Here is a 14,909-nt window from a genome sequence, read left to right on the forward strand (position 1 = left end):
AGAAATCATTAGAGAGTTTAGAGGGAGCTTAAAGTGAGAGGAATATGGAGGGTGCCATTGTGGCAGTTTGCAGGGCACAGGTGCACGTCATGACACACACACAGCAGATAGAGAAGTACATCTGAGGGGTTGTGTTTGCAGCAGAGGAGTCTCACTTCTACATGCTGCACACTGTACAGAATGACGTGAGCTTTACATGTATATAACTGTGTGTTACAGCCCAGCGTTCACCTTCCCCCACCCCATCAACCCCGTGGCCTATCAGCAACTCCTCAACCAACAGCGCAGCCTCAGCTCCACCTTCGGACACGCCCCCCTCATCCACCCATCACCCACCTTCGCATCTCGCCACCCTGGATCTCTCTGCCTGTCCAACCCGGCATCAGCGCCAGCCGCCAACGGCAACACCGCCAACAACGCCAGCCAGGTAAGAGAACGCCGCCCACAGCGGGGAAACCGCTCAGGACTTACTGCTACCCATGCTCCAAAAATCCTCTTACCCCGCAAATCTCCCCTTACACAGGAAGTAGATGTGCCTGCAAATGAAAGCCACTAGCTGCCAACCATTAAAGTGGACCTGAACTCTTGCACAGGACAGGAACACAGAGAAATGCCCCCTGTATGTATTTAGAGAGTTTAGCCTATTTAATTCCCCCTCATCTGGGACTAATCACAAGTTGTAAATTGATCTCTCAGCTGGGTCAGCTCAGGAATCTCCACTGCCATAGCAGAGCAGCTAATTTGTAAACACAGGATGTTAACCCGGTATGTCTGCTTTCATGAAAGTAGGAAGTAGACACACTGCAGATTTATTGCAGAATTTGTATCAGCTGTAACAAAGAAATGTTTTTCTTTAAAGGTTACTATGCTGCTGCCTATCTTTTAGAGCTGAGAAGCAGTTCTGAGTTCAGGTCCGCTTTCATTCTGTTCTAGGAGATGTCTGTCTCAGGGAGCAGATGTGGCTCCTCCCCTCCATTCAGTCCCTGCACTACAAGCAATAGCTGTTGTTCAAAAGTCCCTCCCCCAAACCAGTTCACAGTCTCCTGATAAAGACAATACACTAGATAATAAGATCACCTGTATTATCCACGACTATCACACAGTATAGCATCTCTCATACTGCAGCAAGGAATATATATCTCCACGCTTGACGGCCGGTTGGCAAGGGTGAAAGTCGCAGTTTGTTGGGAACCTTCTGATACAAATCTGGCCACACAGATGTTGTTTTGGGGACGTCACTTTATGTTGGTGGATTGATTGGAATTTTTGTCGCATTTTGCAGAACAAACAGAACAACGAGTCGACGGTGAGCAGCACAGTCAATCAAGTCATCAGCAAGCGCAGTAAGGTGAAGACGGAGGATGAGGGACCGCCCAGGGACACGCCCAGCCCGCCGGTAAGCAAGCGATGGGGGAAGCAGACCAGCATGTAGGGACAGCAAAAGAGGGTTTCACAACCTTAATGGATAATAGGCTTCTAATCGTCCTGCAGGCTGGGGAGAGACTTAAGGCTCATACACACATTAGACCATAGTCTTTGGAAAATGAAAGATCACAGACCAATTTTACCCCCTTCCATGTAGCATGAGAGCCATTCCTACACAGTCTATTCTATTGAGCTGAACTCCCCATCAGACAGAAATCTTTGCAGGATGCTGCACACACAGATGCTGCACACATGCAACAGATCAGTATCTGCAAAAGATCTGTTCCTGCCAAAGATCCGTTCCTGCAAATTGCATTCATAGTCTATGAGATCTGCAGATCATCATACACACCTTGTTTAACAGACATTCATCTGCAGATCAGACAATCATCTTCTGCAGATCTGAAGATCCATCCTGGTGGATCTGATCTGCAGATGAATGTCTGTTAAACAAGGTGTGTATGAGGATCTGCAGATCTCATAGACTATGAATGCATTTTGCAGGAACGGATCTTTTGCAGGAACAGATCTTTTGCAGATACTGATCTGTTGAATGTGTACAGCATCTGTGTGTGCAGCATCTTGCAAAGATTTCTGTCTGATGGGGAGTTCAGCTCCATAGAATAGACTGTGTAGAGTATGGCTCTCATACTACATGGAAGGGGGTAAAATTGGTCTGTGATCTTTCATTTTCCAAAGACTGTGGTCTGATGTGTGTATGTGGCCTTAAGGCATGCTAAGAGACAATGGGGGGCAGAGCAGTGTCCTTGTCTGATAGCAAGACCACAGAAGAAAATAGAATCGATCTATAAAAAGATTGTTGTTGATTGGCACCATCAACTCTCTCCAGACCGATCCCAATTTACAGATTGGAAGGTCGTTCATTCGCTAAAATTGCACCGTTAATAAAAAACCTCCCATATGGAGTACTCAACCTTGGGAGGTGGGCAGCCTCTGAATCCTAAAGACCCCTTCCGCCGCTGGGACCCGGGGAAAAAACAAAGAATATAACTGCAGCCGGCGCAGTAGATATACATAATTTCCAGTGGATATTGCTGTGCCCAATCGGGTTCGCTCTGAGCCTGCACAGGAATGCTACGTACACATGCGACAACGATCGTTCGTTGTGAACGGCGAACAAACTTTTAATTGAGGAAAGAACGACCTAAGTAAAGTTAGTTTTTAAAGGTGTGTAACGATCTGATTGTTAGAACGAACGTTACATCACGTAAAGCAACTATTGCGCTTGCGCATAAAAATGAAAAGTTCCATGGAGAAATAGTGAAATGCGCATGTCAAGCCTAGTACGAACGACCGTTTCCAACGATGTACTACTTTTGCAAACGATCGTCGTTGGGAAAAATCCGCCAAGCTAGATCATTCGTTTTGAACGATCTAGCTCGTCCGTCGTTAGACTTCATGGTCGTTGGCTGCTTTTTTTCAAATGATCGTCGTTTGAAAGGATCGGGGAACGATCGTTTCAAACGACTATAGTCGCATGTGTGGACGCACCTTAAGACCGGACCCACTCGGGGCCAGCTATATACTCCGGAGCCTGAGGGGAAAGCCGCTACTGCACCTGCTGGTGACGAGAATGGAAAACATGGGGAATGCATGTTGAAATCTTCTCCCTGACAGGAATCCACAGCCACAAACAGGGCATAGATTTCAGCTTCTGGACATTTCAACTACCGCCGTCCGGAAGCGAATAAACAGATGAGAGTTCTAGAAAGTTATAAACAAAAATTCTCCTATTATGTTTATTCACCTTTTCCGGGTCACACAGGTTACGTATAGCACATCAAAGCTTTTATCCCTTTTCTATCACTCAGCTGGGTTTATGATCATGCAGTGATTTGCTATCCCCAACCTCCACTTCCTGGGTGATGCTATTGAGTGCTGGGTGGATTTGGTGCCTTATTCAAATCCCTCAGAGTCCTCCTGGACCTCTCCAGTCCACTGCTGCCCCTCTGCGAAATATCCCAGACTAAACTAGTCATGAGCTTCTGCGCAAGTACAGTGGCCTGGAGCACTCTGCGTTATGTGCAGTTACAAGTCTTCAGGGACAGCGCATGCACAGAACATACCAGTAGGCCGCGACTAGTCTAGTCATTGATCTTTCTGAGGGGGACAGCGACACAATAGAGAGACCCGAGAATACAGATTCGGGGGAGGGGCTGAAAAGGCCTCAGGTTGGTTCAATTACAGTCTGCATACAATTTGCATGCAAGATAGAATTACGGACATTTAAATGGGAAACTCTAAAATGCAATCGCTCAGAACAAGGAACCGGTACTGCAACTAAATAGAATCCATCCGCTTGTTAAGGTTCCCATACATGACTTCATTTTCATGTGCAATCAACCATTCTGCTCGATCATTTTATCAGATAATCTATTATATTCCATTCTGCTCGATCAATGGAAATTGGCCATCTACCCGTATCGACCAATTTAGTCGATTGGGCAGGATGGAAACATTAAGCGGTCGTAAGGGAATCGGCTGCTGTTCACATGATCTCGGTCAATGCAGAATCGATTTTTGGTGTCAGAGCAGAGAGGCACAACCTTGTTCAGATCGATTAGTGAAGAAGAATCGCTGGGTTCTTGCTTGCAGTGTGTAGATCACTGGTTGTTTCACTCATGATTGACCACACTGTTGTCGATCACCCAATAAAGTTGAATGCTTAAGGTGCATACATACATACAATTTTGATTGGCCAATGTTACCACTTCCATGTAGTTTAAGAACTTATCTACACAATCCATTCACAGCATTGAAAATCTGTTGGCCCTTATGGTATATGGAGGTGGTTAAATTGGCACCAAATAAGATGTGTGTACGCACCCTTAATCACTCGATGGAGAATTGATTAATGTATGGGTAGCTTTAATTATCGTTGTATACATTTTTCAGCTGCCGGTTAATCGGTCTGCGTCAGGATTTCGGTCAGTCGCGCATTTCCGTGTGAAAAGCAATTTACATGCAGTGATTTAGTCTTGTGCTGAGGAATGGCTCTGGCCGTTTCTCACAGGGCCACCTGGGTCTGACTGTGTCCATTGTTCCCGCAGGAGCATCTGACGGATCTGAAAGAGGACCTGGACAGAGAGGAATGCAAGCAGGAAGCGGAGGTCATCTATGAGACCAACTGTCACTGGGACAATTGCAGCAAAGAGTACGACACGCAGGAGCAGCTCGTCCACGTGAGTCCGCCGCTGTCAGCCCGTGAATCCCGCCATTCACGCCAACGTTATTTACGACTTCTGCCCGTCCCCAGCTGCTCCGCTGCCAAGACACCTCTGCTGAGCTGCGCTGGCACCGAAACACAGAGCTTGTTATGTCTGCCCGCGTGTTTACAGGCCGCTGTGCGCCGCTCCGGAGGGGGGGTCATTCTACACACACAGAGGGGGGGGCCAGACGCAGCTCCGGAGGGGGGTCATTCTACACACACAGAGGGGGGGGCCAGACGCAGCTCCGGAGGGGGGTCATTTTACACTCACACAGGGGGGGGAGACGCACCTCCGGAGGGGGGGCCAGACGCAGCTCCGGAGCGGGGTCATTCTACACACACAGAGGGGGGGCCAGACGCACCTCCGGAGCGGGGTCATTCTACACACACAGAGGGGGGGCCAGACGCACCTCCGGAGCGGGGTCATTCTACACACACAGAGGGGGGGGGGGGCAGATGCAGCTCCGGAGGGGGGGGGTCATTCTACACACACAGGGGGGGGACAGACGCAGCTCCGGAGGGGGGTCATTCTACACACACGGGGGGGGGCAGACACAGCTCCGGAAGGGGGGGGTTATTCTACACACACCGGGGGGGGGGATCCAACCCCAGAGTAAACGCAGCTCCAGAGGGGCTCATTCTACATATGGGGGGCGAATACAACCTCAGAGCCAGACATCTCCCAGATCTTACCAGAGCTTCTCCTGTCTGTTCAGCCTATGCACAAGTCCCGGCCAGGAGCCCAGACACCAGCAGCAGCCCGCCAGAGCTGCAGGACGTCATCTGATCACAGAGCTGTCTGTGCCCTGAAATCCGTCACTCTTTAGCCCTGGAGACACGCTAGATTAAAGTCAGCTGAGGCAGCCAATGATTATTGCCTCCACTGATAAACAAGTGCGTGTACATTGACCCCCTAAGCGCTGCCCAGCTACCGATACGCCAGACCGATCGTCCAATAGCTTTGTTGGCACGCAACCCCCCCCCCCCCCTTGTGACGTCACTTTTATCAGCCCTCAGAACGGGTCGTCTGTAAAGTGCGGCCCAGTGATGTCGCCCCAAGGATCGGATCCCAATCAGGCAACATCGATCACACGTGTGTACGGCCTTTATAGGACAACTGAAGTGAGCCGGATTCGAAGGCTGCCATATTTATTTCCTGTTATGCTAGGTACACACGATGCGGTTTTTTGGTCAATTTCCCGTTCGATCGATTTTCGATTCGTTTTTCCGCACTATTTCCCGCTCGACCCGCTTATCTTTTCTCATCAATTTCCATTCACTTCTATGAGAAATCGAGCAGCAAAACGATCGAAAGTGATATCGGACATGACGGAAATTATCTATTGAATGCATCTTTCAAACGCAAAAACGTATCATGTGTACCTAGCATTAAACAATACCAGTTGCCTGGCAGCCCTGCTGATATATTTGGCTGCAGTAGTGTCTGAATAACACCACAAACAAGCATGCGGCTAATCCAGTTACACTTCAGTCAGAGCATCTGATCTGCTGCATGCTTGTTCAGGGGCTGTGGCTAATAGTATGAGAGGCAGAGGATCAGCAGGGCTGCCAGGCAACTGGTATTTCTTAAAAGGAAGTAAATATGGTAGCCTCTATATCCCTCTCACTACAGTTGTCGCTAGGCATGGTCAGTGAGATGCAAACAACTTCAAGTTGATGCGGCATTATGCAAATTTTGTTTGCAAATGTATGCAGCTAGAAAATTAACCTATCACATCCTGCTGAGGTAAAATTTGATTGGTCGGTTTTCAAGCTTCATAAGTTTATACAAAATTTGCATAACCCTACATCAACTCGAAGTTATTTGCATTCCATTGACCATCACTAAATTGATCAATGACATGTTGATGATACTTTGGAAATGGACAAGATGCAGTAATTTAGAATTATTTGCATTTTATTGATTAAGGCCTCTTTTCCATGAATTGTTGATAGGCAGTGAAATACCTCTCAAACTCTCACAACTGCTCACTGCTGCCTGGTAACTGCTCACTGCTGCCTGGTAACTGCTCACTGCTGCCTGGTAACTGCTCACTGCTGCCTGGCAACTGCTCACTGCTGCCTGATAACTGCTCACTGCTGCCTGGTAACTGCTGCCTGGTAACTGCTCACTGCTGCCTGGCAACTGCTCACTGCTGCCTGGTAACTGCTCACTGCTGCCTGGTAACTGCTCACTGCTGCCTGGTAACTGCTCACTGCTGCCTGGTAACTGCTCACTGCTGCCTGGTAACTGCTCACTGCTGCCTGGCAACTGCTCACTGCTGCCTGGCAACTGCTCACTGCTGCCTGGCAACTGCTCACTGCTGCCTGGCAACTGCTCACTGCTGCCTGGTAACTGCTCACTGCTGCCTGGCAACTGCTCACTGCTGCCTGGCAACTGCTCACTGCTGCCTGGCAACTGCTCACTGCTGCCTGATAACTGCTCACTGCTGCCTGATAACTGCTCACTGCTGCCTGGTAACTGCTGCCTGGTAACTGCTCACTGCTGCCTGGTAACTGCTCACTGCTGCCTGGTAACTGCTCACTGCTGCCTGATAACTGCTTGCCGAACACACAGCTCAACAGTTCATGGAAAAGAGGCCTTTGGCCTCTTTTCCATGGGCAGTTGATAGTGAATTGCCTCTCAAACTCTCACAACTGCTCACTGCTGCCTGGTAACTGCTTGCTGAGCACACAGTTCAACTGTCCTGGAAAAGAGGCCTTCAGCTGAGAGCGATATGGAGGCTGCCATATTTATTTCCTTTTAAACAATACTAGTTGCCTGGCTACCCTTTTGATCCTCTAATACATTTAGCCATAGCCCCTGAACAAACATGCAGCATACCAGGTGTTTCTGACAATATTGTCAGATCTGACAAGATTAGCTGCATGCTTGTCTCTGGTGTGATTCAGACACTACTGCAGCCAAATAGACCAACAGGACTGCCAGGTAACTGGTATTGTTTAACAGGAAATAAATATGGCAGCCTGCATATCACTCTCTCTTCAGCAGTGGTTGAAGCGTTAGGCCTCCTTTCCACGGACTGTTGAGCTGTGTGCTCAGGCAGCAGTTACCAGGCAGCAGCCAGCAGTTACCAGGCAGCAGCCAGCAGTTACCAGGCAGCAGCCAGCAGTTACCAGGCAGCAGCCAGCAGTTACCAGGCAGCAGCCAGCAGTTACCAGGCAGCAGCCAGCAGTTACCAGGCAGCAACCAGCAGTCACCAGGCAGCAGTGAGCAGTCACCAGGCAGAAGTGAGCAGTTACCAGGCAGCAGTGAGCAGTTACCAGGCAGCAGTGAGCAGTTACCAGGCAGCAGTGAGCAGTTACCAGGCAGCAGTGAGCAGTAGTTTCCAGGCAGCAGTGAGCAGTAGTTTCCAGGCAGCAGTGAGCAGTAGTTTCCAGGCAGCAGTGAGCAGTAGTTTCCAGGCAGCAGTGAGCAGTAGTTTCCAGGCAGCAGTGAGCAGTAGTTTCCAGGCAGCAGTGAGCAGTAGTTTCCAGGCAGCAGTGAGCAGTAGTTTCCAGGCGGCAGTGAGCAGTAGTTTCCAGGCGGCAGTGAGCAGTAGTTTCCAGGCGGCAGTTGCCAGGCGGCAGCGAGCAGTTGCCAGGCGGCAGCGAGCAGTTGCCAGGCGGCAGTGAGCAGTTGCCAGTGCCAGGCGGCAGCGAGCAGTTGCCAGGCGGCAGCGAGCAGTTGCCAGGCGGCAGCGAGCAGTTGCCAGGCAGCAGCGAGCAGCATACTAATCATGCAGACTTGCATGCAAATTTCATGTAAATTCTATGCGACTTTGAATTCAGACCGTCGGAGTAATCGGGCTGTATATTTGGCTTTATTCCAAGCTGCATACACTTTGCATGAAATTATCATGCAAGCTGGAGCCCGTAGCACATTGCCCGGCACTAGTTATGATGTCACAGCGTGAAAGTGCCGTGTTTTCCGCCATTAAGTGATTTGCGTTCTCTCCGCAGCACATCAATAACGAGCATATCCACGGGGAGAAGAAGGAGTTTGTGTGTCGCTGGCTGGATTGCACGCGGGAGCAGAAGCCGTTTAAAGCGCAGTACATGCTGGTGGTTCACATGAGACGCCACACTGGGGAGAAGCCGCACAAATGTACGGTAAGCCGCTCGCCGCGCCGGATCTGCCGAAATCAGCAGGAGCGTAAAATTTGCCCCATCAATAGCCGCTGACACCCCCTCCCCCGAGGCTGCGCTAAACCGCTCCGCTTTCCCAGACGCAGTGAGGCGCCCCTGCGCCATGCATACAGCGGGGGATTATTGCCTATAGCAACCAGCGCTAGCGAGAGGCACGCTATGTTTTGTAGTTTCATGTCTTTATTTGCTATCTTAAAGCACCACCCTCACAAAAATTTGTAAAATTGAAAATGCACCTAAACACAAATAAAAAGTGTGTTTTCCAGAGTAAAATAAGCCATAAATTACTTTTCTCCCATGTTGCTGTCACTTACAGCAGGTAGTAGACATCTGACAGAACTGACCGGTTTTTGACTAGTCCATCTTTTCATGGGGTATTCTCAGGGCTTGTCTTCACTATTGCGGTGCGGAATCGCCTGGATTCCACCGCTGATGAAATCGCATGCGGATGCGATTTCCCATGCGTTTTTGCCGCGAACTCGCATTAGGTGAGGGTATATGCGAATTTAACCATGTCACTGCCTGTTTGAATTACATTGGTACCTATGCGAATTCGCATGCGAATTTGCATGAAAATTCGCATACAATAGCCGCATGCGAATTTCCTATTAAATACATTAGCGGCGATTCGCATGCATTCCACTCGCAGGCGAATTCGTTGGCTCTTTTGTGCGTTTTTTTTACCGCTGAAAAAAACGCACATCACCAACGCAACAGTGGAAACAGGCCCATCCACTTGCATACCATGTGCGAATCTGCATGCGTTGGACGCATGCGGATTCGCGATAGTGGAAACGAGCCCTTAGTATTTAATTTATTCTTTACAAAAACACTCCTTAGAAAGGATCTATATAAAAATGAGGTCCAATAGATATTGAATACTACGAACCGATTGTGTAAGCTAAGCTCTGACAGGTGCTCGCTATACTGTAAAAAACCTACTGTAGTAAGGTGTGGTGTGTATATATATATATATATATATATATATATATATATATATATATATATATATATATATATATATTTTAAGTTTAGGTCAGATCTGACAAGATTAGCTGCATGCTTGTTTCTGGTGTGTGATTCAGACACTACTGCAGCAAAATAGACCAGCAGGGCTGCCAGGGAACTGGTATTGCTTAAAAGGAAATAAATATGGCAGCCTCCACATACCTCTCACTACATCAGTCTACAGCTGATTAATTAAATGGCAGTTCACAAACTTGTGGATCCTGCTCCAAAGGGTTCATATATGCACCCAGTTATACCACCTCCATGTAGTATGAGGGCTGACAGATTTTGAGTACTATGAACAGATTGTAGAGGTGAACTTTCATACTACATGGAAGTGGTAAAATTGGCCAATCAAAATTGGATGTGTGTATGCATCCAAAGTTCTATTCTGGCTCCCGCAAATGTTATTTTCTGCCCGACTGCAATTCTCTAATTGGTTGATAGAGGGGGTCGATGAGACGCTGATCCTTCTGGCTCGCATGCACATTCAATGCAAATCGGATGCAGATTGGAACTGGACCAATCCGATGCAGTTCCTGACTATTTAGGGTTGGGCCAGTTCCAGTCTGCATACAATTTGCATGCTGTAATGTTGGTGGAAGTCATCTCTTAGTTTTTGCCTTTTTGTTTTTGCAGTTTGAGGGCTGTTATAAGGCCTATTCCAGGCTGGAGAACCTGAAGACGCACCTGCGCTCTCATACGGGCGAGAAGCCTTACGTGTGCGAACACGAGGGCTGCAACAAGGCCTTCTCCAATGCGTCCGACCGCGCCAAGCACCAGAACAGGACGCACTCCAACGAGGTGAGCCCCTCCCCCGCAATCGTCTTATTCGGGGATTGTATACCTTGCTGGATGATTAGGATGCCATAAAACTGCATGTGACTGTGGGCCCTTTCACAATGCGCCCGGCGTGCTGCGATCTAGTGCAGGAAAAGTCTGCAGACAGAGGCCACGCCTCCCCCTATGTTTCCTGTCACATGTCGGTGACGTTCCTGTCTGCTGCGCCACAAAACGGTGCAAATGCAGCCATTTATCAAGTGCACAGCACACCAGCATGTAACACCCACACCAGAGACATGAGAAACATGCGACACCCACACCAGAGACATGAGAAACATGCGACACCCACACCAGAGACATGAGAAACATGCGACACCCACACCAGAGACACGAGGAACATGCGACACCCACACCAGAGACACGAGAAACATGCGACACCCACACCAGAGACACGAGGAACATGCGACACTCACACCAGAGACACGAGAAACATGCGACACCCACACCAGAGACATGAGAAACATGCGACACACACACACCAGAGACACGAGAAACATGCGACACACACACACCAGAGACACGAGAAACATGCGACACCCACACCAGAGACACGAGAAACATGCGACACCCACACCAGAGACACGAGGAACATGCGACACTCACACCAGAGACACGAGAAACATGCGACACCCACACCAGAGACACGAGAAACATGCGACACACACACCAGAGACACGAGAAACATGCGACACCCACACCAGAGACATGAGAAACATGCGACACCCACACCAGAGACACGAGGAACATGCGACACTCACACCAGAGACACGAGAAACATGCGACACCCACACCAGAGACACGAGAAACATGCGACACCCACACCAGAGACACGAGAAACATGCGACACCCACACCAGAGACACGAGAAACATGCGACACCCACACCAGAGACACGAGAAACATAAGACACACACACCAGAGACACGAGAAACATGCGACACCCACACCAGAGACACGAGAAACATAAGACACACACACCAGAGACACGAGAAACATGCGACACCCACACCAGAGACACGAGAAACATAAGACACACACAACAGAGACACGAGGAACATGCGACACTCACACCAGAGACACGAGAAACATGCGACACACACACACCAGAGACACGAGAAACATGCGACACCCACACCAGAGACATGAGAAACATGCGACGCCCACACCAGAAACACGAGAAACATGCGACACCCACACCAGAAACACGAGAAACATGCGACACTCACACCAGAGACACGAGAAACATGCGACACACACACACCAGAGACACGAGAAACATGCGACGCCCACACCAGAAACACGAGAAACATGCGACACCCACACCAGAAACACGAGAAACATGCGACACTCACACCAGAGACACGAGAAACATGCGACACCCACACCAGAGACACGAGGAACATGCGACACTCACACCAGAGACACGAGAAACATGCGACACCCACACCAGAGACACGAGAAACATGCGACACCCACACCAGATACATGAGAAACATGCGACACCCACACCAGAGACACGAGAAACATAAGACACACACACCAGAGACACGAGAAACATGCGACACCCACACCAGAGACACGAGAAACATAAGACACACACACCAGAGACACGAGGAACATGCGACACTCACACCAGAGACACGAGAAACATGCGACACACACACACCAGAGACACGAGAAACATGCGACACCCACACCAGAGACACGAGAAACATGCGACACACACACACACCAGAGACACGAGAAACATGCGACACCCACACCAGAGACACGAGAAACATGCGACACACACACACCAGAGACACGAGAAACATGCGACACTCACACCAGAGACACGAGAAACATGCGACACACACACACCAGAGACACGAGGAACATGCGACACTCACACCAGAGACACGAGAAACATGCGACACACACACACCAGAGACACGAGAAACATGCGACGCCCACACCAGAGACACGAGATACATGCGACACCCACACCAGAGACACGAGGAACATGCGACACTCACACCAGAGACACGAGAAACATGCGACACACACACACCAGAGACACGAGATACATGCGACACCCACACCAGAGACACGAGAAACATGCGACGCCCACACCAGAGACACGAGATACATGCGACGCCCACACCAGAGACACGAGATACATGCGACACCCACACCAGAGACACGAGAAACATGCGACACCCACACCAGAGACATGAGAAACATGCGACACCCACACCAGAGACATGAGAAACATGCGACACCCACACCAGAGACACGAGGAACATGCGACACTCACACCAGAGACACGAGAAACATGTGACACCCACAACAGAGACACGAGAAACATGCGACACACACACCAGAGACATGAGAAACATGCGACACCCACACCAGAGACACGAGGAACATGCGACACTCACACCAGAGACACGAGGAACATGCGACACACACACACCAGAGACACGAGAAACATGCGACACACACACCAGAGACACGAGAAACATGCGACACCCACACCAGAGACACAAGATACATGCGACACACACACCAGAGACACGAGGAACATGCGACACTCACACCAGAGACACGAGAAACATGCGACACACACACACCAGAGACACGAGAAACATGCGACACACACACACACCAGAGACACGAGAAACATGCGACACCCACACCAGAGACATGAGAAACATGCGACACACACACACATCAGAGACACGAGAAACATGCGACACACACACACATCAGAGACACGAGAAACATGCGACACACACACACATCAGAGACACGAGAAACATGCGACACACACACCAGAGACATGAGAAACATGCGACACACACACCAGAGACACGAGAAACATGCGACACACACACCAGAGACACGAGAAACATGTGACACACCCACACCAGAGACACGAGAAACATGCGACACCCACACCAGAGACACGAGAAACATGCGACACCCACACCAGAGACACAAGAAACATGCGACACCCACACCAGAGACACGAGAAACATGCGACACCCACACCAGAGACACGAGAAACATGCGACACCCACACCAGAGACACGAGGAACATGCGACACTCACACCAGAGACACGAGAAACATGCGACACACACACACATCAGAGACACGAGAAACATGCGACACACACACACATCAGAGACACGAGAAACATGCGACACACACACACATCAGAGACACGAGAAACATGCGACACACACACCAGAGACACGAGAAACATGCGACACACACACCAGAGACACGAGAAACATGTGACACACCCACACCAGAGACACGAGAAACATGCGACACCCACACCAGAGACACGAGAAACATGCGACACCCACACCAGAGACACAAGAAACATGCGACACCCACACCAGAGACACGAGAAACATGCGACACCCACACCAGAAACACGAGAAACATGCAACACCCACACCAGAGACACGAGAAACATGCGACACCCACACCAGAGACACGAGGAACATGCGACACCCACACCAGAGACACGAGAAACATGCGACACACACACCAGAGACACGAGAAACATGCGACACCCACACCAGAAACACGAGAAACATGCGACACCCACACCAGACCAGAGACACGAGAAACATGCGACACCCACACCAGAGACACGAGAAACATGCGACACCCACACCAGAGACACGAGAAACATGCGACACCCACACCAGAGACACGAGAAACATGCGACACCCACACCAGAGACACGAGAAACATGCGACACCCACACCAGAGACACGAGAAACATGCTACACCCACACCAGAGACACGAGAAACATGCGACACCCACACCAGAGACACGAGAAACATGCGACACCCACACCAGAGACACGAGAAACATGCGACACACACACCAGAGACACGAGAAACATGCGACACCCACACCAGAGACACGAGAAACATGCGACACCCACACCAGAGACACGAGAAACATGCGACACCCACACCAGAGACACGAGAAACATGCGACACCCACACCAGAGACACGAGAAACATGCGACACCCACACCAGAGACACGAGAAACATGCGACACCCACACCAGAGACACGAGAAACATGCGACACCCACACCAGAGACACGAGAAACATGCGACACCCACACCAGAGACACGAGAAACATGCGACACCCACACCAGAGACACGAGAAACATGCGACACCCACACCAGAGACACGAGAAACATGCGACACCCACACCAGAGACACGAGAAACATGCGACACC

At 49.9% G+C, this 14,909-nt stretch overlaps 1 protein-coding gene across 1 annotated transcript in view; it reads left to right on the forward strand.

Annotated features, from left to right (window-relative positions):
* GLI2 (GLI family zinc finger 2) overlaps positions 1 to 14,909 on the forward strand; it is a 205,291-nt gene that overhangs the window by 165,050 nt on the left and 25,332 nt on the right. The window contains exons 7-11 of the mRNA XM_068246150.1: positions 220 to 427; positions 1,283 to 1,396; positions 4,497 to 4,628; positions 8,618 to 8,767; positions 10,451 to 10,615. Coding sequence (XP_068102251.1) covers positions 220 to 427; positions 1,283 to 1,396; positions 4,497 to 4,628; positions 8,618 to 8,767; positions 10,451 to 10,615 — 769 coding nt within the window. The remainder of the gene's footprint in view (positions 1 to 219; positions 428 to 1,282; positions 1,397 to 4,496; positions 4,629 to 8,617; positions 8,768 to 10,450; positions 10,616 to 14,909) is intronic.

The sequence above is a fragment of the Hyperolius riggenbachi genome, chromosome 7 (genome assembly GCF_040937935.1).
Source record: "Hyperolius riggenbachi isolate aHypRig1 chromosome 7, aHypRig1.pri, whole genome shotgun sequence".
NCBI classification, from domain to species: domain Eukaryota; kingdom Metazoa; phylum Chordata; class Amphibia; order Anura; family Hyperoliidae; genus Hyperolius; species Hyperolius riggenbachi.